Below are 26,512 nucleotides of genomic sequence, written 5' to 3'. Positions count from 1 at the left end.
GTCAAAATGGCGCTTACGACAATCTTTTACCCAGGCGACGAAATAAATGGTGAGTGTCGATCCTATTCTCGCGGGTTTTTCCAAGACTTGGCGTATTGTGAATAACGGATCTATAATGAATTTGCCAGCGCTCGAATCGTCACATACGATATCGTATTACTCGTCACGTAAAAACACATTTTTCGGATTATGACATAGGTGAACGTACTCTTTATCCCATTCAGGTTATACGACTGACGTATCACGTAATTTTCTTTCGTATAGTTTTCGATCCGTGAACAGATGTTACGATTCGAGCCCAGGTCTAAAGCCCCAATGATAAATCCATCTAGTTCGTTGACGGTGGGCTTCAGTCTTTCACACATTCACTCGATAAGACCTTGTAAACTATGCTTCGAAGGCTGATCCCGCGGTAGTTGGCGCGTATGGCGGGGTCGCCTTTCTTGTAGATTGGGCAGAACACACTTAAATTCCAGTCGTCGGCGGGCCGTCAGCTCCAGTAGCGTTAATGTGTTTCAGCCGCGTAATCGGTATTCATTCCTCGTCATAGTCAGGCAGCGGGACACCGACTCCATCGTCATCGACTGGGGGCTCCGGTTCGTGTTCTCCACTACTGCCAGTCAGGGTGGAAAAGTGTTCCCTCCATAATTTAAGAACATTCTGGCGGCCGCTGTGGAGTAGTGGTAAGCAGTGCGCGCTTTTACTTCGCAGGGCCTGGGTTCAAGCCCTGGTAAAAGCAAAAAAGCAACATCGCAACAAAAAAAAACACAAAAATGTAGAAAAAAGATTTTTCCTAACCTCCGAGTATATTTCTGCCACGAAAAACAGCTTCTCATAAAAATACAAACGCCGTTCAGAGTCGGCGTAAAATTTTGGGTCCCTCCCATTTGTGTGACAACATCAAGGCGCACGCCACAAATCAGAGGAGAAGCTCGCCCAAACACTAACATATGTGTAAGCGCCAATTATTATTATTCAGTCTCTAGGTCGCCATTCAGTAAATCGTCTAACTTTCTCAAAAAATATTCGGGCGTTTTTCCTGTTGGCCAGCATTACAAGCTCTTCGCACTCACGTATTTCGGCCTCTCTCTTCTTAATGCGGCAAATACGTCTCGCTTCCCTCTTCAGTTCCCTACAACGGTCCGACATGGCTCGCGTTCGCAGCGTGGCCTTGTAGGCGGCATCTTTTTTCTCTGCAGCTTCCTGGCACTCCTCATCGTACCAATTGTTCTTTCGCGCTCGCTGAAATCCGACTGTTTCTTCGGTGGCGGTACTTAATGAGCGAGAAACGTGGCTCCACTGATCGCGTATGTCGATTTGTTGAAGAGTGCTCTCAGATAGCAGGTGTGTGAGACGAGTGGCGAATAAATTGGCCGTCTGTTGTGATTGCAGCTTTTCGATGTTAAGCTTTCCTTGCATTGTTGAGCGCATATTTTTTGCTGCACAGAGGGTGGGTGCGTATCTTGGCTGCAACTAAGGGCTATTTTCACCAACTCTGGTTAACACTAATCGCCAGTTAAACATCGTTACCGATGGTACTGACTCCATTCATTTAGCATTGGGTAGGTAACGATGTTCAACTGGGGATAAATGTTAGCCCGAAATGGTGAAAACGTCCCTAAGTGTTGTGTCTGCAAACAAAAATCAGCTGTTCCTTTTGGCCGCGTACTTGGGTTTACACAAGTAAATTTTGCAGATACAATGGCAACACATTCACCCTTTTTTAATATATATTCACACTTCTATCGATGTTTTCATCATTGCTATTGGTTTTTCGAAGACAGTTGATTGTCTGGACACCTACTTTACTCAAACAATGTGACAACTAATACGTATTCTCAATTGTCTTGTCTTGTGTAAATGCAAGGTTATACAACTGTCAGCATTGCCGTACTTACTTGCGTCAAAAGATGAGTGTTGGCCAACGTTCGTTGGGTCCGTCGACGCAAGGATTGCCAATCTCTTAGTTAGTTATTTTCATCCTTGAGTGGAACGTACGCAAAGTACATATTCTGACGAGGCCATTCGTCGCTGTCGTCAAGCTCAACCAACGGAAGGCTCGGCAAGGATGCCAGTCAGACTGGGTTGGACCAGGGGAAGAGAAGCGTTAGTTCAGCGGGGTTCAGTGGGCACGGAAAGAGGTGTGTGAGATGACTCTTCGCCTGCCGGACATACGTTGGGCACATCTGAGTTTACCCTGCTGCAGTATCCAGAGCGGAGTTTTGTAAACAACTCTTTCTTTTATTCGCTTTTGTCTTTATTTTTATTCGTTTTTTTATATGAAACGAAAATGCTCAACTAACCTCATAATAGAAAAATTTGATGAGTTCAAGAAGACTAAAAGGCAATTTTCAAGTAACGAAAGGTAAATTGGCAAATAAAACGAAGTAAAAGCTTCTACTTTCACAACTTACAAAATTTAATATGTCCGCCGTTCTGATGAAGCACCAAAGATGGGAATCAATTGTCCAACAACAGTGAGTTGGTTTTAAAAGCTGGAACGGAAGCATCCATAGGGAGCATAATTACAAAATTAATCATTATGCAGAAGGTTCGTGAAATTGCTGCTGAACCATCCAACCTCAAATCAGCAATGATGAAAATCGATAAGAAGCTGAGCGCATTAGAAAAATTGCAAGGAGAAAATGAGGAGCAAAATAAAAAACGCCCATCTCATGATGCCAACACGTTAATGCGAATGCGTTGGTGTCTGTCTACAGATATAATTAAGTATGAAATCCCGCAAATAGCTAATGAAAGCTTAGTTTCATTGTTCTCTCAGCTTTGTAAGACAATCAAATTGGCTCTATTTACCATCCGCTCAGGTTTTCGCATGCGCCAGAAAAGCAGTGCAAATCTATTTACTATTATCTTCAAGTTTATTCTTATATGACCCCCACCTTTGTTCAAAGCGAATTATTATTACATTTGAAACATATGGTTAAACGAAATATATCACGCGGACGAAAGCTAGTACATGCATACATATATACTATAAGTGAATAAATATTATAAAGCTAACTTCGAAACGAAAAACCCTACACCACCGCACGTTTTAATTAAAACATAAACACGACTTACCAGTAATTTTGTGAACCTCAGATACAGAGGGTGATTCACGCATAGCATCGGCCAAATCCTCCTTCAGTCTAGAATCCCCATGCGATACGGCAAAATCAGAATCCAAGTGATCGTGATGAAAACGATCCATAAGCTTAGGACTTTGCTCTATACTACCTAATGATTGAATTTTATGAACCAAAAAAAAAAAAAAAATCGATTCAACTTAAAATAAGTTGTCTACGTACTGTAAGAACCCGATTCGATGAGGACCGGCAAGGAGCAGCGCGCTGTAGCAGTGGCTGGCATACTTAATGGGTGCGATCGCATAGCTGCAGCTGTAGGCGTAGGCTTGGTTACCCCAATTTCCACGGCCTCGACATCGACATGATTCAAATTAGACCTAAAATTCACAGTTGATTATTCAGTTTCAGTTTTTGAAAGATTTAGGTAAGAGACCCGCTGGGTGTGTTGTAGGTTTTGAACACGCATTGTGGCCCCATCCAAAGGCGACGATGTGGTCCGGCGTGTGTTATTATTTCTACTTGTGATACCCAACTCTCAGTTTTTTCCTCCACGTCATCAAAATTATGTATACTATCCAACATTAAACAGGAATATCGATCCTTCATTAACCAATTATCATTTGTTAATGGTGGCATCAATTCATGAGATCCATCCCTTCGTCTACCAAGATTCCATTGCGCTTTAGCTTCCACTTCCAATTCAATTGGAGTGTCATCACAAATTTTTTCTTTGGCTATATCTATCAAAAAATATCCTATCTTAGTATTATATACTTAATGAAGAAAAACAATATATATGTATATTACTTGATGCAAGTTTCGTATCCAAATCGTATTGAATTAGAGCACCATGGCCAGCCATGACGAAAAGCGAATCAACTGCCTTGCGCTGAATCCGATGTGATGCTTCCCGAGTGACATTTGGTGGTTCAAGTAACCAAGAACGAGATTTTGCAAAAATAGCACATACACTCAAAGGTTTTCCATTGTCATCTGACAACGAAGAGTGTCTTTGTCGCTGTGAGGCGCTAGATGTACCACCAGTAGTCACACCGATTTTACCGTGCATAGCAAGCCCGGCAGATCCAGGAGGAGAACCGAGCGCAAATGGCTGTCGTAGCTGAGCCAAAGCCAAAACAATTGTAGGACGTGGAAATGGTGGGAGTGTCGTATTGTGGTACGGTTGCAGTGATTGCATAAAAGTCGTACTTTCCGAATGAGAAATTGGAGAATTTGATCGTCCATCTGCTGACAAGCCCGCAGAACGATGAAACCGGGACAGTTTATTAACAACATGTAACGAAGTATGTGTCCGCACACCCATTGGACCACCGTACGGTGTTATTGGGAAGACGTGAGTAGTTCCACGCAAAGTTGAAACCGCTACCCATCTTGAGTCCAGAGAAAATGCTATATTTTGAACCTTTGCACTGGTGTCGCCCCTATGTAATACATACAGATGATGTACCGCTGACAAACTAGCGCTTACTGGATGTGGTTGTATACGGAAAACATGGAAATCATGACCGCGCCTGTCTGCAGTTAACAACAACATGCCTGAGTTGTCGAACTCCATAGCCACAACAGCTTCTGAGTGGGCGATAAAATGAGCTACAATGGATTCATTGTCGATAACGCCAGTGCTGGATGTTGTTGAGTTGGGACTGTAGTCTTTATTGATTTGCTGAGAGAAAAAATTAAAAGCGCAAAAATATTACAAAAACTATGTACATAAAGTATTTTGCAGAAAAATAGAAACAAATTCTCAAACATTTTTGATCGCCATTTTAAAAATTAGTGCGCCTGAGCCATACTACATACGCATTTTAAATGTCTTTCGATTTACTTCTTATTGCTTTCATGCTGCGGATATCTCAATCTCAACATTCATTTTCATTTTCATTAAGTTAATCTTTACCCTAAACCGCTTAAGCACGTTTCGATAGTTCAGTATAAAGGCGGCAAGAAAGAGAGATCGAAGGGAGAAACCGAGAGTGATGGCAGAGAGAGAGAGAGAGAGAGAGTGGAGGAAGAGAGAGATACTTTCGTTGCTCGCCTTGTTAAATTATTTTCGTGACGAGGAAGTTCAATTTCAAAAAATATGCACTATTACAAATTTGGATTCAAGATTATGAGATAGCTTGCTACACTAATGTATTATTAAATATGGCGATCGATATTGTATGAGCATTTGGGTGTGTACGATTCGTTAATGCAATGTTTAACCTCCATATCCATTATAGTAACAATGCCCGGTTGTTTGGCTTCGACGCCAGTGCTGGAATCGAAACTACTATTTTTTGATAAGCTGCCACTGCCAGATGTTCCCGTCAAACCTGCTGCCACTTGCTCACCAAGCTCTCGCAATCCTTTACCAAACGACTTTGCGGCATTTAGTACAGTTGCTGTATAGCTGGCTATGCCCTCGCCATCCCAGCCGCCACCACTGCGTTTTGACGGAATTAACTTTTGCTCAGCATAGGCTAGCCAACGTTGTCCCAGAGCCACAGGGTTCGGATTAATGCTTAAGAAAACAATTACGTTTATACATCAGAAATTAGCATAGCTATAAATAAAACATACCCAGGACTCGGATAGCAAGTAGTTATAGAAAGTCGATCTTCCAGTGTACCGGCATCAAAAACAGCTAGACGTTCATGAAATACAGCCACCAAAGACGAACGATTTGCGAGTACATCAAGAATTGGATTTTTGAATTTAATCGTCTTCACTTGCTTTCCAGTCTTAAGAGATACAAAATTTAGGGTACAAAACTGTGGCTGCGTGGAAGCCGTACCGCTGTCCACTAATGCAATCAAAGGCCGTTTTTCGGCAAAAGCGTCCATCGTTTCATCAGCACGTCCATGCTCATCCGTAAATCGCGTAGGACCAGGTGTCGGCAGGACACGCAACGTCGAGACAACACCATGACGCCACGAGAGTACTTCAATAGCCTCGCCGTTTGCCGGTATTGCCCACACTTGTACACCAAGTCCATAACCGAGTACTAATAGCAATGGCGGAGCCACATGCCCTTCCATTTCCCAATCAGCGCCAAAGCATGGATCACTTATATCAGCAGTTGTCTCAAACCTTGCCCATATTATTGTGTCTTTGGGCTCAGTGTGCGACTGATGCGTCACCAACGTTACATCGCTAATAAAGCCAATGGCGGAGTCCAGAATCGATCGATCACTCACAACCTGGGGCGGAACAATTGCAGGCACAGCTATGCCATGGGACTGGCGTCGAGGTGAGTCCGCAGACATCTTATTCCAATAACTCTCTGCCGAAGTTGTGCGCAAAGTAGCACAGAACTCCTAGAGAGCTGAATATCCAAGAGCAATTTGTAATTCGATATCGACTTCAGCAACTTTTTAATCCGAAGCTTTATAGATCTATATGTATTCGATTATCGTATTGCACGGATGTATGTATGTATATATAACAATTGTGTGTGCAAAATCGCGCTTTCTGAAATTTTAAAATATATTGTAAAATTAAAAATAAAACAAGCACATGCTTCAAAGATTATAAAAATGTGATTTTATATTTCGAAACTGTATGGTGGAAAGTGTGTTCTAATATCTATTTGATACACAAAAAATTATCACGGCTGTATTTTTTCCTGATATATTACATACATATGTTCCATTTAGTTAAACAATATAAGAATATTGTAGTATGTACCACAAAAACGTATATTTTCTATAAAAGATCATACCTCAGAAAAAAAAACTTCGCTATTAGAGATTTGGGTTGATTGTAGTTCAAAGTGTCTCTTTCCCAGTAAAAAAGTTTGGGAGAAAAAAAAATACCCTTTTTGAGAAATTAAATTTAAAAAAATTTGCACTTTTTGTTTATTGTTAAATAAAAAATTTTAAATAATGAAAATCAATAATTATATCATTCTATCTTGAAGTGACAAGAATTACTGACATTTGAGTAAAAACATTGTTGGAATCTATTAAATTTTGACAAAGTTATGGGCATTTTAAAAAAACATTCTCACTGTCAATTCGAATAATCGATTTTTGCCTGAAAAACAAAATCGCGTTTAATTCGGCCGAAAAATTTTTCCGAGCCAAAAGAAAAAATACGTCTCATTATTTGGACCAACAAACAATATATTTGAGTTTGGTCGAAATTAAAAATCATGCTCGTACCTGACCGGTTGTCTGGAAATGGAAAGCATCTCCTGTTTTTGAATTGAGTTTTCTTGAAATAAATTTTACTCAATGTAGCATGTAAAAATTTCATACACTCAGCGAAGCGGGTGAGGGCGATCTAGTATCTAATATATCTGACTCATGAACCAAAATTTTAAGTTGGGTACACATTTTTAGAGGTTGCATCGGGTGAACAACAATTTATCGATTCGAGAAATTAATGCGCTGATGAAAAAACGAAAACTCATATATCGAGACGATAAAGTGGCCGCTAATCTAAAGGTTAGATGAGGAAACGGCCCTAAAAGTTGTTAAGCTTGATCTGACTTTTTAGCAGTTTTTTTTATTTTATACATATTTTACACATATTAGGTCCCTGATTCGGATCCGGCGTCAATAAAGTATATACATAACGGACTTTCTATTTTTAATTCATCCCGAATAGTTAAAAAAGTTTTAGGTATGCAGGTATCTATAACCGTGCCCAAGTGCTAAAAGGAAGATTTACGGGCCTTTACGCGTTGGCGACGGCGAGTACCGCAGACGATGGGACGATGAGCTGTATGAGCTTTACAACGATATGGACATAGTGCAGCGAATTAAAATACGATTTTTTAATTATATGGTTGGTAGGCGTGGTCGCTATTCGATCTTGCCCATTTTATGAGGTGAAGTTGTTAGTCATTCAGACATAATTTGTGCAAAATTTCATTGCGATATCTATCCTAGTTCTTAATATAATAATTAAATTACCCTAATAGAGTAGATTGGACCACTGTGCAGCGTGTGGAACAAACCTTATGTAATAAACACTACGATATAAACTACAAAAAAAGTATAGATGGGTACACGAGTTATACCATTAGTTAACATTTATTTGAAAAGTTCGCCCTACTACTATTCTTTTGACAGCAGCTGTATATGCATATGTACATACATACATACATATAGCCTATACTAACTGCATAGTTAGAGTGACCATTCGTGCCGCTGAGTTTTTTTTTAGGTCGGGACGTCCCGATTTTTAATATTTGTACCGATTAAGTCCCGATTTTCAGTGTTTTCTTTATTCATTTATTAAGACTGTCTCTGTACTCTGGGCCAAAAAAAAATTCGTACAAACGAGGCAGCACTTTCGTTATCACAAAAGCCATAGAATATAAGTAAGTCATAAACATAGCCAGCATGCTTAGTAGTAATATAATTAATGAAGTTATAAAAAATAATACTAATACCCACGATGTAGAGAAGAAAGGTGGCGCCCATCTCGGTACCGCTATTCCGCTCTCAGAGAATTTGACAGAATTGCTGTTTGAATCACGTCACATTTATGCAACTTGTTTACGTTTCTCTTGCAAAATTTGCTCTTGTTCTCCCATTCTTGTTCGCGTTTTGGCATTTCTCTCTCACAGCTGCACAAGTGTGACGTCACGCAAAAATTATTCTCAAAATTCCTCTCTGATGGGCGCAATCTTGTATTCATCATTCTTGACTATTGCCCTCAAAAAATCGTGGATATGAAAAACGTAGGCTGTAGCTAGAGTGACGAAAATATAAATACGAAAGGGACATTTTACCTTTTTAGGCTATTCCCCTTTCGATTATTTAATGTTTACTACTTTTTTATGAAAGTGTGGCTCGTTATCTGACAAAGATCATGTAAGTCCATGGTGAAATAATAATGTGTTGTCACCAGCGTTACAGTAATGCCTACTCTATTCATTCCAATTTCATTTCTGGTCAAAATGGTGTAGACAATTTTGTGAGAAAAGTATGCGTAGGTATCACTTACTACGTTTATTCGTACGTATTATTTGCAAATAACAATTTGCAAAATGGTAAACTTTGCGGTATTAATGCTGAGTTAATTTTTTATTTGCAAATAACTAAATCACGCAAATAAGTATTGATTAGTGGTACTATTTGCAAATAAGCGCAAGACGCCGCCATTCTTAAGGCGCTGGCCCAATGCAGGCTTGCCTTGCACGTCTTGCTTACTTTAATTTGCTTTGATTTACTTCAAAAACTCGTTTGGCCAAATGGCGGCTTGGAACGCTGTCAAAGCAACCAGCTGTGTATGTAGTTAAAAAGTCAAGGTATGTTTCCTTACACTAAGAATAATTTTGCCATAAAATTCCAGAAAATTAAAAAAAAAAGAAATACAAAATAATCTTTTCAGATTTATTTTTAAATGAATGTGAATTAATTTTTGCATTTCAATGGAATGATAATAATTATACATACATATAAACCTATATGTACATTTATTAGAGACAAAAAACTGGAAAAAAATACGATTTTTCAAGAGACGACTTACCAGTAGTTTGACATCATAAATATCGCTAGCTTTGTGTGAAAAGTTCATAAGTCTACATTTTATGAAGCCTCAAATTTTGACATATAAAGTAAGAGAAATTAAGGACTCCGGTACTTGTTTTATTTCTTCTCGTTTATATTCAATGAAAGATAAATTTTATGAGTCCAAAAGAGACCCCGAATATGGAATAAGGCCAAAATAATACGAAATTTTTTAACAGAGATCGAATCCTCGCAAAATGTTGTATTCAAAGTTCCTGTAAAATTTGTAAAATTGGACTTAGCAACTTTTCACTTTAAGCCAGCGACATGTTAAGTATAAATATGGAAACATAGATTACTTTTTATTAAACTTTGAATTACTAATATTATACATATATTTTTTTAAATTACGTAAGACAATTTTTGGACATAAAAGTCTGCAGCAGTTTGTTTGAATTGATTTAGAACGGGAACATATTTTTTTGTCAAAAGCCTACGAAACGCTTTCAAATAAAACATTTGCCTATTTGAAACTTTGAGGCGCTTAAAGCAAGTGAAGACGTTTTAGTATATTCCAAATAACTTTTGACAGTTTTCAAAGCTAAGCAAGCAAAGCAAGCCTGCATTGGGCCAGCGCCTTTAGGTTTATTTTCTTTTCCGATGGTCATCTTTTGCCTTTTAATAATCAAAACGTTGCCATTTTAAATTGTATTTTCATTTTCGATGGTCATATTATTGCCTTTTTATTATCAGGCAATATTAAAAAAGAATAAACAGTGAGTTAGGTATTTGCAATCATTTTTGGTAAAATATATACTGTATATATCCAACTGATTATTGAAGCAGTGCCTCAGATGGCTACGATAATGCACTTTGGTCTAACAATTTAAACGCATAATTTTTTTATAATATAACTGATAGAATTCAAAAATGTAATTTTTAAAAGTTAACGAAAGGTCGTAATAAAATTTCCTTTAGAGTTAAGATATTTAAAAACTAAGTACGCATATACATGTACTTCAGAACCATATATGTAATACTCCTATATTGGCAGTAAGAGCTAGTACCGTCCGAAAGCACTACAGTACAGATATATCAATAAACACGTACGAAAGAAAAGGAACACATACGTTTATAAATAAACATGTACACAACACATATACAAAAACGGCACTCAAGTACACAATACATTGACTAAAACGGTACTAGACTGTCTCGCTTTGATTTCGGAATGCTTACACATTGAGAAGTTAGCTTACTGCCAATATAGAAGTGTTACATATATGTTCAGAACTAAAGGAGAAAATACAATAATAAAATAATAAAATTCCATATGGGCTAATATGTCATTGTTAGTAGAATTTAAGAAATCAAAATAACGGTATAATTTAGTTTGTTTTAATATGAATAAATGAAATACGAAAATAGTCGTCTGCAGTTAATTCCCGAGTTGATCCGGATCAACGCTGCCGTCTGTTTATGCTTTAAGTGACATCACCTTATATTAGGTTTGTTCCACAAGCTACTCGAAGTCACTTCGAGTTCCACATACGTTTGAGTTTCGGTCGCTTAACAAAAAATTTTGCATGTGAAAGCAACAACAAAGTTAGCTAGCAAGGATGGACGATAGCGAGTTTGGTTGTACCTCATTGAGTTCGTTCGTTTCGCCACTCGCTAATTGTTGGCGAATCGATGACGGCTATAGTAAGTTATATTTTATTTTATCCTCTTTGTTTTGTTTTAAATAAAACTATATTAAGCCTTTTTATTCTAATAACAAAATTGTATGTTCGGATTCGATGCTTTAGAAATGTCCCGATTTTTGGCACCAGAAATCTGGTCACCTAGTAAATAAATATGTACATATGGTCACCTGTGGGGCTATTCTCAAACGATAATAATGCAAAAGACGTAACATCTCGTAAATGAAATGAAAAAAGTCGTGACTAATATTTTATTTTATTTTTTTTCATAAAATTATGTGGGGAGATGTAATTCGATGAAATCCATAATATAAATGAAAAAGAGAATATGGAATTTTTTATTTTTTATTAGTTACGACTTTATGCATTTCAACGCTGATGTTTGTTGCGTGTTTTTGCATTTCTGGTGACGATATGTACATACATACATATATCCGTATACATACATATGTATGTATATTAACTTTTATAGGCATATACCTAAGTATATACACACACTTTTCAGATATACATACCCAGCAAACACAGTTTTGAATGTTTGAGAAAAATTTATTTCTCAATTTGATATCAAATGTTTTTCTTAAAGGATTCTCAAATTGAAAACAAGGTTTAGATTTTACATTTGAAATTCATTTGAGCTTAATTTGAAGAAACATGGCAAGTGTCAAATGATACGAAAGTGCGCAGTTCAATCAAAAATTGTAAGCCTAAAATTATAATCGATTAAAAAAACATTGAACACAAAAAAATATGCAAAGAGAAAGCCCACAAATAGTCGATTAGATGTTTGCGCGGCTTTGCATTCCTTCAAGACGAATTTATTAGAAATTACTTTATCTTAATTTTTTCTATAGTTATGCATGTACATCGTGAAGAAGAAATAAATATGAAATATACATTTTTTATAATAAATTTTATTTCCACATTTGAAGTAAAATTTAAAAATAACCTTTGAAATTGATTTGAGTTTACCATATTTTCAAATGTCGATCAAGCTCCCTTTTTATTGAGAAGCCGCTATTTTCAAATCAATATCAAATCATTTCAAATCGTCTGACATTATGGTTTGCTGGGTATATACATACATATGTATGGATGTATGGTATACATAAAAGTGTATTTGTTTGTAGGTGAGCAGCTGATTATTTGAGTATATATGTACTCAAATATGCGACCTGACCTTAGTATTTGTTCACTGCAGATCCATTTCCTTTAATTTCCTTTACCTCAAGTTATATACATACATATGTACATCCCTAGGGCTTAATTTGACACGCCTTTTTCTTTCTTTGAATTGTATAGTCCAACACAGCCATGATACTGATCTGCGTATTCCGATTGTTTACAATTTTTTGTAATTTCGACGTTCGTTTGTAAGTGTGTATGGATTTCTTACCAAGAACTTTTTAATCTTAGATATTTGTTTTCAGCTTCTCAGTATACTTTGAACACTACCAATTACCACTTAAAAAATTGCACTAAAAGCACCTAAACTCTGCTTATTATTTGTTTGCGTACGACTCGGATGTTGTGCACAAACAAAGAAAAAATTACGAAATCGAATATTTTTGCTCTATTCGCTGTTCAACATTTCCTTTGTTAGTATTTTCATTTCTCGTCTCTTCTTTATCCCTAGGCAGGATTGCCAGATTTAAAAATTTATCTCCGAAAAGGTTTTCCAACTTGACTTTTACGGAAAATCTAAAAAAAAAAATATACAAATTACCAATAATTTCACTACAAACCTTCATGATGGCCGTATCGTCACTTTGGGAAATGTTTAGTACCACTCACACCGTTTTTTGGGTGGGGGGCGGAGGGGGAGGCGGCGGGGCCCCCAAAACACCCCCCAATAGAAAGGAGACAGTCGCCGCTTTCTAAAAAGGGGAACCCCTCCCTTGGACTCCTCCCACAGGCACCTAGGGAACCGTTTGAAAAAGGGGGAAAAACGGATTTTTCTTAGGCAAACTGAGCAGTTTGAAGTGGAATATGACCCAACTAACAGAAACCGTGGGATTTTTTAATAAAAGAAATTATGCCAAATTAGATATGGGGGGATTTTGAATAAAGAATAAAAAGTTAATTAAAAATAGAAAAAAAAAAACAGTTTTTATAAAAAAAAAATGTTCTTTTTAACAAATGTATTTTTGCGTAGAATTCCTTTCTACGTAAGCGGCCTTCGGCCGCACTTAGGGATTATAACCCTCAGGCAGTAGAATTCTCCTTTCTGTGTTGCCAAAGAAGGGGGGCTGAACACCTTTTGCAGAGAACACCTTTCTGCGTAGGCGGCCTTCGGCCGCACTTAGGGATTATAACCCTCAGGCAGTAGAATTCTCCTTTCTGTTTTGCGAAGAAAAGGAGCTGAACACCTTTTGCAGAGAACACCTTTGTATATTTTTAATGCTGACGGGGTTATATCCTATCTTCTTTTGTCTCTCATTCTTTTGCATATTTTGGAGTTTGACAGCTGAACTCCGCCATTTAATTTGCATATGCAACCAAAGTCAGACGCGTGATTTTGAAGGTGTTTTTATTTAATGAATTGTGATGAATTGGTTAATATTAAAGTCGTAAAGCAAGTTATAACAAATCAAGTAAAGTGTAAAGTGAAGGGGAATACAAAAATATATTGGTGAAGTGGCTAATTTAAGCAGAATAGGAGTGATAAATGTACGCTAATTTCCGAATTTTACAAAAAAGGGCATATTTCAAACCCAATTTGTAAATAAATTAGTAACCAAAATTTACAAAAGTGAGTGTTAAAATATTGCGTGGACCCTTGACTACAAGTGTGTGAAATTTTTTTTTTTGGATCGGGCCACCCATTTGGACGGAATAGCCAGAAATAGTTGTGAGCGGTACTAAACCCGACCCGTCACTTTTACTGACGAAGGTATGCAGTTTTATAGCTTATTAAATTTAAGAAGGTAAAAGTCAATACGAAGATGCTAGAAAATCGCGTTGGTTTTTAATATTTTTTTTTGACTGGCGGTGCTAGGCATTTTCTTCTATACAAAAGGCACAATCCTAAGATAAAACGTGAGTTAAGTAAACCCTTACATGGCTTCTTATATTTTCAAATAACGAATATTTAATATGGACCACATTAAAATCTGCTTTTCATATAAAAATTCGTACGTGTCCTACCCGCAACAAACGTTGTCCCACCCGTGACAGAGGAATTTCGGATTTTTTTATAATAAAGAAAATTGCTTTCAAGACTTGACGTGTCTGAAAGGGGGCTTATAGGTATTGTCTTCCCAGAGAGTGCTGCCTTATTTTCATTTTGACGCATTTCAATATTGATTCTTTTACTTTTAGCTGGCATTGCCTTTTTGTTTTCAATCAATTTAATTTTTTAAATTTTTCAAAACAAGAGAACGTTTGAAAAAAAGTGTGAAATAAATATTTTGAATTTGTATAGATACTAATCAAATGTTTTTTTTTTTGGCTTTTGCAAATTAAGTAAATTCTCTGCAAGGTTCCCTTAAAATTCGTACACATATATGGAATGTTGTGTATGAAAATATTCCCTTTCCCTAGCAGTAAACCTTTAAGTGTGGGCAACTATATTTTTCAAATAAGGCAGATCGGAATACGCGTTCTCTGGGAAGACAATACCTGTAATTATTGTACCATGGCTTTCTTACGTTAAATTTTGTTTTAATATTGTTAAATCCTATTGACCTTTCTCGTTCTCAAAACGCGGCAGTCTGCGATTTCGGCACGACGAAAAGAACTGTGAATGTTGGAATAAATCGCTGCAGCAAAATCGTATAAGTGTGTGGTTAATTTAAAAGTTTTAAATTAAAACTATGGTCGGCATTGTCGACAGAATCGCATAGGTGTATGCGACGGCTTGCTACGTCCAACAGCCACTTCAATTCGGCTCGATCACATCATTTGCAAAACTTGGAAAATACATCACTTTTACTATCAGGGTTATAGTCTGGCATCATTAATATCAGCGAAAAAAACACGAAAACAAAGCAGCATAAATGGCATAAACGAAACAAAAGAGAAAACGAGTACATGCATACATGGATACAAGCACACACATACATGACATATACATAAATATGAGGATTTTTTGCTTACAAGTTATGACGCAGTTTGGTAAAAGTTTTCAAGAAATATGCACAATAAACCAAGCATCTAGCAACCAATGTTGTTTAGTTTAATTATTTGATAATGCGCGATTATAATTTCTATTCAATTCTTGACAATTAGTTCCTGCAATGGTATGAGAAGTCACCTTTGAAGCTCTTGAAATTTCGCAAATACTGGCTTTTACTCAGCTTCAGAGAAATCCGATTTTATTTTATTGCTAATATGCAATATTTTATATTTAATCACTGAACCGACTTTACTATTGTTACTATTTTCAATTCATTTAATCTGCGCATTGGGATGTAACGATACAAGTAAATACAAGTGCATACTCGATACATTTCTTTAAAATCCGAGGGTTTTTGGTGTCGATACTTTTGGGCCAAGCACCGAGTATTTATCGAAAGGAGGTACTCTAAAGTAGCCATTACACGTGGCAAGTGCAAGACATTCTCTAAAGTCTGTCAAGTCAGTACAAAAATGCAGCGAGAGCGTAAAAGCAAAAAGAGCGTAAAATTGAGAAGAGAAATCTAGCATAAAAAGTTATTGAACACAAAACTAGTAAAAATTGCAAGTGAACAGTTGTGGAACTCATTTGACATTTCTGCTGTAAACATTTTACAATTTATAAAACAGTTTTAGGGCCGGTTACTCAATGTCTGGTTAACACTAATCTCCGGTTAAACATAGTTATCGCCGTTACCGACTCCCTGTTATATGCATGGAGTCGAAGTCGTCGATAACGATGTTTAACCGCCGATTAATGTTAACCAGACATTGAGTAACCGGCCCTAATATTTTAAAATATCGGAAAACATTTTTTTTAACCTCTTATATCTTCTTTACTTTTTATTTGCCGCAAATAATATTTAGATAAAATCAGCGTAAAAAGTAATATCGGTCTGCATTTTTAGTTTTCCCATAGCGAACGGTTGGTTATCTTGATGTGTTCCAAAATTAGTCAAGAAACATTTCCATGTTTTTCAAAACATCGGTGATTTGATTTATCATCGGATTCGTAAAAACATCGACGAACATCTACCTCATCTACCACACAAGGTCTGAAATCTACCAAGAACGATAGAATACAAGATTGCGCATTCCCGCAGAATGACATTTGTGGCAACGAGTAAACAAAGAATATGGCGAAGAACAAAGAGTTGACAGTTGTGAATTTGCTGTGAGAAAACGTGTTCTCTTCTCGATTCACCAATTTCTCAAGCCATCTTTGAATATAGCAGTTTAAGCACTACGTTAACAAAAAATATGCAACCACTCTTGAAATGTGTTCAAAAGAATAGGTCTTATAATTAACTATTTAGAATTTTTATGTTTGTATTGCAGGTGCCGAAAAAGTGATAATATCTTGTCGCAGCGCATGTTTGTGAAAGTAGCAAATTTCAGTGCATCTAAAGTTTCTAAAGCTTTGTTACTTTTACTTGAGAAATATCAAAATCGGCAAATCCCAAGTAGCGGTTTCTGGAACGTGCCATATTTGGTCGCTACATCGTGATGTGATAAAAAGAAAAGCTGGCAGCACTCCGTAAGGTTGCAGAAATCTTCCAAAATATGTTCGAAAAATATCTTGATATGGAAGGAACTGCTTTACACTGACAAGAAAATTCCCAAAACTCAACGCAATTTTTAGCATTTTCAATCATGCACTTTATTATGCTAAAATTAATTTTTTCTAGATTCTAATAAAAGTATTTGCACTTTAGGTGAAACCTTGCAGCATTTTTTTAATTTTTGTACAAAGTTTGATCCAAAACCTGAGATCTACCATATTTTTTTGAAATCTGCCACATTTTTTTCTAGATCTACCACAATTTTTGGAGTCCGATCACTTGCCACGACCATCGATGTTGCTCGATACATCGATGTTTTTTACATCCCTAGTCTACTTTTGGTTATTTTCATTCTCATTTACAATCAAAGGAATTAATGGCGGATAAGTTACCAGCGATTGTGCCACCTTCTAAACCATTCCCTGGTAGATTTCGGGCCTTAAACTTTTTATATATTCCGTATTATAAAAGCGTTATTTGGTAGATCTATCTAACTTTCTTAAACAAAACCATGTACAATGCATACACAAGTTATTTTAGTCGTCATGTATTGTTTTTATTATAGGTTCGCTTACACCCGGTTGGAACGATCCGCCTCCTATAAATGATTCTCGCCCGGCTGGCCGCACGAAACTCAACTTAAACAAGAGAGTCGCTTTTCCCGTGCAAACCGAAAGAATTGAGCAGGGGCCTCCCCTAACAAGCTTTGGACAGTCGAATATACCACCAGTGGGCAATATTCCACCACCGCCATCATTGTTGACACATTCATCTCAAGGTTTACACACAGCAAATCCTGGGAAATAATCTGTCAACGTAGCCACTTGGTAAGAATTACTATTCCAGAGACCATTTGTGTATAAACTTTCAAGTAATTATTTAAATATTGCTTGTAAATTAACCATAATTTGATAAATATTTAAGAAATGTTATTAATTGAATAAAGGTTAATCTAACAATTAATTAAGAAATATCTTTAATACCAAAAGAATGGAACTGTTATATTCTGAAAAGCGCCGAATGCCTCAGGAATGACAGAATACATCGCTACATCAGGTGTGGAGTAGGGATGACCGAAGTTTGGCTTCCGAAAAGTATCGGGTAGTTCGAGGCTGGCACCTTTCCAGCTTGAAAGAACGAAGACCAAATAATTCAATGGCATGCTTCTCTTTGTCCCTTGAGTACAGGGCACTCAGAAGAACTTCCGTCACTCTTCTCCGGCAACACAAAAGAGAATTCTGCTTAGTAAAGTTTGTGATCCCTAGGCGCGACCGAGGGCCTGAGCAGATTAGATGCAGATGTGCGCAACGAGTGCCCGGCATGCGGAGAGATGCCCCACGGCTCGAGACATCACTTCGCATGCTCACTAAACACGCCTCGTAGAAGCTGCACGCTTCCTGGATATCCCGTTAGCTGAGCTTGACGATAACGATTGAGGGACTAGCCGATCTAAGCAGGGTTGAGTAGCCGCTGCAACAGCAGCAAGGAGGGTGTTCAGCGCAAAACTACTGTGTGCAGCGTAGGAGGAGTGAGACTGATAACGGTTATTTTTGGTCCCAGCAAAAAAGTGAAAGAAAAGTGTTTAAAAATTGACAGAAATTTTATTTACCGGTTACAAAACTTTTATTACCAGCGCAGATTAGACCTGTTAAATCCCAGTTATGCATACTTGCACTGCTATACCATTTTTACGTAAAAATCGAATCAACAGAATTCTACATGTCTGATTAGCACAAATCGGAGGTAGAAGTTCCGGTTAAGTACAACGACTGCTTTATCGATCACATGTTACGTGCATGATGTCGAAATCGTCGATAATGTAGTGGTAGTGATAACCAAACATTGCATAACCGGCCCTAATCATCGGTTAACATCGTTATCGACGTTTTCGATCACGTAAGAACACATGAACCAAAAAGACAAGATCACGCGGGCTGGAGACTAGCCCGTTAGAATCGCATTTAGGAAAAAAGTTGAAAAGTTGAGTTTGTTTACATTTCTTCGTTGTTTACAATTTGGTGGTGGCTTTTTACTGCAATTTTCTTCATTTTCACTTGTGACAACGTGTGTACACATAAGATAAAGAATAATTTAACACAACGGCATGATTTATAGAAGAATTTGCATAATAAAAATGATTTTTCATACGTTCAACAATTTCGCGGTTTTTTCCGTTCTCTTCGTTGTTTACTTCTTACAACAAAGATGGCGTCGAGATTTCGGCAGCTAGAAAATAACTTTTTTCGTTTTTTCCTTCCCGCGTGATCTTGTGTCTTTCGTTCATGATAAGAACAAGAGAGTGAAAAAAGTCGATTTTTTTAGCGGGATCTACGCCATCTTGTTTCACTGGAAAACGAGCGAAAAGTAAACAAAGCAAAGAAAACAACGAAAACCAAAATTAGCCAAAATTATTGTCAGCCACTTTAAACGCACAATTTAGGTAAAATGATGCATCAAAATGCTTTAAAATGTGTTGTCATGTTGAATTAACTCTTCTTTACTTGAAAGTGTAAAATAGTGGTGCGTGTGATGTAAACAAACGCTCAGCTGACGAACCCGCTTTCGCAAACTTTTTTCACAAAACTAGTTACAAATACAACGTCGCGTTCTTACGTGATCTTATATTTTTGGTTCATGCCTGGCAGCACTGCTTCGCCTTGGATTTCGTCTTGTTCGCCGCAATTGTTTGAAAAATTGAAACTTCAAGCGTCGTTTGTGTGGGTTCGGTTTGTGTATAATAATAGTCCATAAAATAAATATAGCTTTCCAAAGTTTTGCAAAGGAAGTTAAATCCTGCCAATTTGCACTAGTCTCTGCAGGAAAGCGTCACAATTGATATGTCACATGAGGTTGATCAAAATAATACTCCTGCTGTCCGGGTGATTGTGCGCGAAAGGCCCGCTCGAGATTTGCAAGATCCGAAAGAGGGGGAAACAAGTGTGATTTCCTACCACGAAGGCAGTGCTAATGTGAGAGTCTTGGAAAAAGTTAACATTTGTAACAATTTGGTACTTTTAGATATTAATAGCAGATGGCAGGCCTTTTATTTTCGATAATTTGTTGGTCCCAACGGCTACTCAGGAAGAATTATTTCTCCATGTCCGTCCCCTGGTTGGCAAGGTAAAAAATGGGTATAATTGTACTGCTTTAGCATATGGACAAACAGGAACTGGAAAATCTTATTCGATGGGACTCAGCTCAAACGTATGTATCCGGCAGTTTATTAGTATGAGTTTCAGTGGTATTTAAAAACAACTTTTGTAGTCTTCCGAAGGTGAGCACGTAGGAATTATACCTAGGTGTTTGTTGGAGATATTGAAGACAAATGTGAATGAAGATGTTTCCAGAGCAGACAATAGTTTAATTCCAGAAATCGCATTCGAAGTGCATGCGTCTTTTATTGAAATTTATAACGAAAAGGTTTTTGATTTGCTGGGCGAAAACACTGCGGAACCAATTATATCGCGCGGTTAGTACTGCAAGTGTCTTCACACAATTTTACTTACACTATTTTCTTTAGGATACAAATATACTGGTGGCACCCGAAAAGTTCTAAAAAACAATCGACGATTGCTATAGTGTTCTCCAACAAGGCAATAAAAATCGGCATGTGAGACCTACTAAAATGAATCCCCAAAGTTCACGATCACATGCGATTTTTACGATCCATGTACGCAGTGCGTCAGAAAAGGGGGATCTTAACACTAGATTGAACTTAGTCGATTTAGCAGGTTCGGAGGGAGTGCGTAGAACGGGCCATCAAGGTGTTGCTATGTCGGAAGGTGTTAACATTAATCAAGGCCTTCTATCAATCGGTAAGGTCTTACAAGCAAAGGCGCTCGGTCATAAAGTAATCCCTTATCGAGACAGTGTTTTAACTTCAGTTTTGCAAGGTAATTTTTGATATAAATTGCAAAAGAAAAAATACACATTTTTCAAATTTTCAGATTCACTTAACGAAAACTCTTTTTTAACATTACTGGCTTGCATTAGTCCACACCGAGCTGATTTGACAGAAACTTTGTCAACACTCCGATTTGCACAAAGTGTGAAGCAATTAAAACATTCGCCGCACATTAACTTAATAAAGGCAGAATCAAAGGTAATTGGATTTTATCATTATATTAAAATGTCCCAGGTTTCAAGTACGGAAAGGCATTCTGTCGTGAAACTTAAGTACATGTACGCTTTTGTCAGTAGAGGATTTCCCTTCAAATTATATATGTATTTTATTTATTAGCAATTTTATTTTATGTATCCAAAATTAATACAATCAATTACAACATCGCGCATTCGTTTACCGTATGTAGCCACATTCGCCTCAGAAAGAAGGCCAGACTCTTTTAGATCTCTTGATTTGCCTTTTTCAACTTGTTCACTAAGTTCCTCTAAATTCGGTACGTCATCACCTTTAATTGTAATGATTGGGAGCACAATCATTGCAAATATAAGACCCACTGCTCCTATTCTATGTAGCTCTTTTTCGAATATTTCTCGTGAAAATAATTTGGACGGATTCGATCCCAGCCTGTGCATAAAATAGATGACAACAGTTCTTGAACTTAGAGAAAGATTATGATAAAAAACTGAATTTAGAAAATAAAGGTAAAGGTAATTAAATTGTGCACTTCCATTGCATCACATACTTCACTTTTTTAATTCAGTACCGGCACTAAATAAATTTCACATTAATAACAAAAAATTTGGACTTATTGCGAATTCTATAAGAACAAATATTCCCAAAAATTGTAATGCAAAACAAAAACACTCCCAATTTGTTTTTGTTTTATTTATTCACATGGAGTTCGCAATAAGGCCCATTCTTGTCCGTCATTAAATAACCGTATAGAATATCGATTTAAAATTGAGATTAATCGGGCCGGTTCTGCAATTCACTTCCGAGTGAATTTCAGCTAAAATCACTTTGAATTCATATTGAAAGGGGTTGAAATTCACTCGGATATGAATTGCAGAACCTGCGTGAATATTTTAGTTTATGATTTTAAGGCAGGTGAATTGAAACTGTTCGGAAGCCCTACCTGTTAATGTGCAAAACCAATTCCGCGTAGTAAACATTTAGAACATCGTTGTAATATAGTCCGCGAAATTCCTTTGAGGTACAGGTAAATAGGAAGTACATCAAGTCGGTAAGTGGTGATGAGTATCGTAGAAGCTGCCAATCTAACAAGCATAAGGATATGAGTTTTGCATCCTGTAACATGCACACAGAAATCACGAGGCGTTGTATGTATTATATGCATTGTCGAAAATTGATCAACAAGTCTCACCTCAAATTTAAACATTATGTTATTGTTCCAACAGTCTCCATGGCATACTACTGCATAAGGCTCACATTTGTTGCCGTCAATAAGGTCGAGAAAAATATCGAAGAACGGACGTTCAAAAAATCGTATTAGGACTTTTTTGGGCATCACGTCCTCTGCTTTCATACAAGCCACTGCACTCCTCTTTAATCCCTCAAAATAGTAGTTTAAGTTTGGGTCGCCTTTACGTTGTTCAAAAATATCTTGGATTTTTCTAAATTTTTCCAAACCACCAGAATAATCCTGGTCTTTAATAGCGAAAGAGACCGCATGCAACTTCGCGTAGGCGCGCATTACTGTGGCAACGTGCTCAAAGCGTAATTCATCGAAACGATCAAACAGGCTGAAGTCCTGCAGACCTAAGTCTTCTAAAAATATTGCTTCGTCGAATTCGTCAGTTAAGCATTGAAAACATTCGGCGTACTCATGAAAAGAGTGTTCTTTGGAAATACCTTTACTGTTTTGGAAACCTTTTACCATGGGTAAGAACTAATTAAAAGTGGAACATGTGCGGAATTTAGTTAGTGACAAGCACATACATATATAGATATGTTTAAAGTTGTACCTCTTCATATGCCAGTGATTCCCTTAGAAAGCAAGGTCTGACGAAAAATTGCTTACGTCTATTGGGGCTTCGTGGTGGTATTTTAAGAATTAGACTCCATTGACATGGTCCCGTTTTATTATTTACTTTGACAGCAACACGATACACAATTCCGATATAATTTTCACCTTTTTTAGTAGCTGGTAGCAATTTGTAAGTGAATGATTGTGATGGAAATTTTATTTCAAGCAGTTGTTGTAGTGCACGTAAAACGGAGCTACTTGGATAGTTGTCGGTTGCATTATCCATTGTCAACTAAAATAGGTCCAAGCTTTAAATTTATGATTTATACTAGTGCAATGTTCAAGTGCTTTTGGGAAGGTATTCTTTTTGCTAAAAACCGCAATCGGCAGTATTATATTTTGCGGTCGGGAATATAAAAAAAATTTGTGGTGAAGATCGACTAACATTGGTTACTACATCATCACATACATGTGTATGTATTAATGCATATTTATGGAGCATTTCATGAAAAAAGAGGAACTCCCAAAAAATTTGCAAATACATATTAAATTTTTTAATTTTTATAAAAAAAAAAATATTATTGTTGTAGCGGCACTACTAAGCCCCGCATATTTCGGGTCAACATTCAATCATTGTCGTCAAGCTCAACTAGCGGGAGGCCCAGGAAACGAGCTGTCTCAATAGGGTCGGACCAGAGGGAGAGGGGTGTAAGTTAGGGGTGTAAGAGGTGGTTGGTGGCATGAGGGGATTCTCCACATGACGGGCACTCATTGGGAATATTGAGGTCAAGTCTGGACAGGTAGCCTGTGAGGCGGCTACAGTACCCAGACCGTAATTGAGCCAGGGTAACGCGGGTCTCTCTTGGCAACTGAAGCTCCGTCTGTTGTTGTTGTTGTAGCAGCATACAAATTCCCCAAAAACTTTTTGGGGAGTGTTGCTGGAGTGACAGTCCTTGGCCAGATATAAATCTGGGTCGTTCCGGTTACGTAGACCCGACTGTCGTGGGAACGAAGTCCGTCTCTTCTACGGGTGGTGATTGGGCTCCGATTATGGCATTCATAGGTAAGATAGGTGGTGACTGACTCTATGGATGTCGTTAATAGCTCGTCTGTTTGTCGTCGGGTCCAGTGGTTGGTCTACGTATTGCTCGACTGCGGCCTTGTACACGAATAGGTGCCTACTGACGCGCCTAGGTGGAGGCTCCTTTTGTAGCAGAGGTCTGTTTGGGTGTTCGTTTCTATGATACCCCACCAGAAATTGCTTACAAAGCATTTTGCTGTGTTCCCTTACGGGGAGCACTTGGGCCTCGCTGTCTAGGTGGTGCTCAGGCGACATCAGAAGGCACCCAGTCGTGTCCGGAGTGCGGCGTTCTGACAAGTCTGTAGCTTCGTCCACTGCGTCCAACTAGTCCCCGGCATCCAAACTGGCGCAGCATAGTTTAGAACCGTCCGGCCATTTGCCTTGTATGTTGCCAGCAACGTTTCTTTGTCTTTGCACCAATTGCTGCCGGCGAGCGACTTGAGGACCTTGTTGCGGCTCTGCACTTTATTGACAACTGCGGTTGTGCGTGTAGTAAGAGAGCAGGCTATCGAAGGTGACCCCTAAAATTTTCGGGTCGTTTACAGTCGGTATTGGTGCGCCATTGACGTGTATAATAATTCTAGCCTGACCTCCTTCGTCCAGGTAGTGAAGAGGGTCGCCTTTGGTTTCGTTGGGGAGAGTGTTAGGCTCCTTGCAGTGAACAAGCGAGAAAGGCTGGAGAGATAGTCGTTTACTTTTGGGTAGAGGTCATCAATTCCATTCCTGGACGCCAAAATCGAGCAATCGTCAGCGTATGAGATCAGGAAAACTCCCTCAGGAGGCTGGGGAAGCTTCGAGATGTAGAATTTAAATAATAAGGGGGAGAGAACACAACCTTGTGGAACCCGTTGCTTAATTCTTCTTGGTTTCGAGATTTGATCTCTGAAGATTACTGACGACTGTCCACCACTCATATAATTCGCCGACCATCGCTTCAGTCCCTGTGGGAGTGAGGAGCCCTAAATGTCTTCTAGAAGCGTGGAATGGCAGACGGTGTCAAACGCCTTTGACAAGTCCAGTGCTACTAGGGCCGTTCTGTCACGGGCGGTTCCGATTTAGGCCACGAGTTATTTGGATGCTTATGGCGTTAAGTGCTGTTGTTGTGCTGTGCACTTTACGGGATCCGTGCTGATGCTTCGCTGGGGTCAGGTGGCAGGTGAAGTATGGAAGTAGCAGGGCCCCTAGTGTCTTCGCGACCGGGGAAAGGAGCGTTATAGGGCGATAAGAGTCTCCATTTTTGGCGGGCATCCCGGTTTCAGCAGTGGGACCACTCTCCCTGATTTCCACACATCAGGAATGATGAGAGTGGCCATTGACAGGTTGAGGACCTCCGTTCGGTAAGCTACTACCGCAGGCCCCAAATGTTTCAGCATCAACATACAGATAGCCTTCCCGATAGCCCCTGAAAACAAGTAGTGCACTGTTTCTTGGCAGCTTGTGCAGCCTCCTTGTCACTCGACGTTTGGCCCTGTCTATCGAAGGATGCAGTGTGAATTGCCTGATGAAGTAGGTTGCGCATTTCTTCGGGTCCGACGAAGCGCGACCTTCAAATGAGATTTCCACTCTGTCATCCCGCTTCGTTGGGTTAGACAAGGACCTCACGGTTGACCAGAGGTTACTCACACCAGATGTGAAGTTATAGACCTTCAAGTGCTCCTCCCACTTTTTCTGCTTGTGCTGATGTACCAGTTGCCGAATCTCCAAATTAAGGTCCCTCAGGCGAGGGTCCCAGGGATCGAAGTGGCGTAGGTGGTCACGCTCATTTGCTAGTACAGCTGCTTCGGCCGGGAAATTTGGGCTGACTTCCGCGATACGTCCGGACGGTATGAAGCGAGCCGCTCGGCGGCAGTGATTACCCGGCCAGCATATACGTTTGTGGGTGTGGGAAGGGCGGCGAAGCTGCTTTCGGTAACTTTCGCGAAGCCGTCCCAATCAGCTTTGTTAAAGTTGGTGTAGGTTCGGTGGTCCGCAGGAGCAAAGTCGGTGGGCTTATTGATCGAGATGATTATGGCTAGATGGTCTGATGCTAGTGCTAGCAATTGTAAGGTCTGGCGAGCTGCTGCAGCTACCCACAATCCTGGAGGGGGCGTCGTCGTTCATGGTGCAGAATGTTGAATGGTCTATCTGCTCAGCCAAAAGATTTCCCCTACGATCATTGGCCAGGCTTGAGTGCCAGAGATCGTGGTGCGCGTTGAAGTCACCTACTACCATTCGGTTTTCACCTCTGAGTAGCGCACCTATGTCAGGGTGATATCCTGCCGGGCAGCAGGTGACAGGAAGTATATAGACGTTAAATATTTCGAGCTTGACATTGCCTGACCGTATAACTATACCCTGATATTATAATATGGTATCCCTGCGGTCGATGTCTACTTCGATAAGACGATACTGCACGGTTGGGTGCGTGATGCACGCTAGGCCATCACCATTATCTCGCTCGCGATCTCTACGGTGCACGTTGTATCCGGCGCAATTCAACAATGTTGAATAGCCGTGCAGCTTCGTCTCTTGGAGCGCAGCTATTAATATTCCGTGCCGACCCATGAAGACTGTTATCTCCTCGACCTTGCTCTGAAGTCCGTTACTGTTAAATTGTAAAATCTTCG

General features: G+C 38.7%; 3 protein-coding genes and 1 pseudogene across 3 annotated transcripts in view; 2 read left to right on the top strand and 2 right to left on the bottom strand.

Annotated features, from left to right (window-relative positions):
• LOC118750847 overlaps positions 1–15,697 on the bottom strand; it is a 32,406-nt gene extending 16,709 nt beyond the window's left edge. Inside the window, 7 exon segments of the mRNA XM_036485573.1 lie at positions 3,082–3,237; positions 3,309–3,463; positions 3,520–3,826; positions 3,894–4,770; positions 5,313–5,610; positions 5,670–6,560; positions 15,355–15,697. Coding sequence (XP_036341466.1) covers positions 3,082–3,237; positions 3,309–3,463; positions 3,520–3,826; positions 3,894–4,770; positions 5,313–5,610; positions 5,670–6,355 — 2,479 coding nt within the window. The 5' untranslated portion in view covers positions 6,356–6,560; positions 15,355–15,697.
• A 1,524-nt stretch (positions 15,698–17,221) lies between these two features.
• Positions 17,222–17,897, top strand: LOC118750843 (proline-rich receptor-like protein kinase PERK1). The gene is made up of 2 exons (XM_036485570.1): positions 17,222–17,359; positions 17,500–17,897. Exons 1-2 carry the CDS (start codon positions 17,311–17,313, stop codon positions 17,739–17,741), a joined length of 291 nt encoding a protein of 96 aa, XP_036341463.1. The 5' UTR covers positions 17,222–17,310; the 3' UTR covers positions 17,742–17,897.
• Positions 17,898–19,559: 1,662 nt separating this feature from the next.
• Positions 19,560–21,174, top strand: LOC118750845 (annotated as a pseudogene).
• On the bottom strand, positions 21,151–23,117 carry LOC118750842 (the record flags this gene model as incomplete). The annotated part of the gene is given in 4 exon segments (XM_036485569.1): positions 21,151–21,462; positions 21,974–22,146; positions 22,223–22,747; positions 22,824–23,117. Coding segments are annotated over 4 exon segments (1,269 nt in total). The 3' UTR covers positions 21,151–21,179.
• Between the last annotated feature and the right edge of the window lie 3,395 nt (positions 23,118–26,512).

Source organism: Rhagoletis pomonella, unplaced genomic scaffold, assembly GCF_013731165.1.
Source record: "Rhagoletis pomonella isolate Grant_MI unplaced genomic scaffold, Rhpom_1.0 Rhpom_scaffold_00421, whole genome shotgun sequence".
Lineage (NCBI taxonomy): Eukaryota > Metazoa > Arthropoda > Insecta > Diptera > Tephritidae > Rhagoletis > Rhagoletis pomonella.
This window is presented reverse-complemented; position numbering and strand designations above follow the sequence as displayed.

Coding starts and splice junctions, on each gene's coding strand:
- LOC118750843 (XM_036485570.1), top strand. CDS start 17,311: ATGGCGGATAAGTTACCAGCGATTGTGCCACCTTCTAAACCATTCCCT. Junction 17,360..17,499: donor ACCTTCTAAACCATTCCCTG/GTAGATTTCGGG, acceptor TTTTTATTATAG/GTTCGCTTACACCCGGTTGG.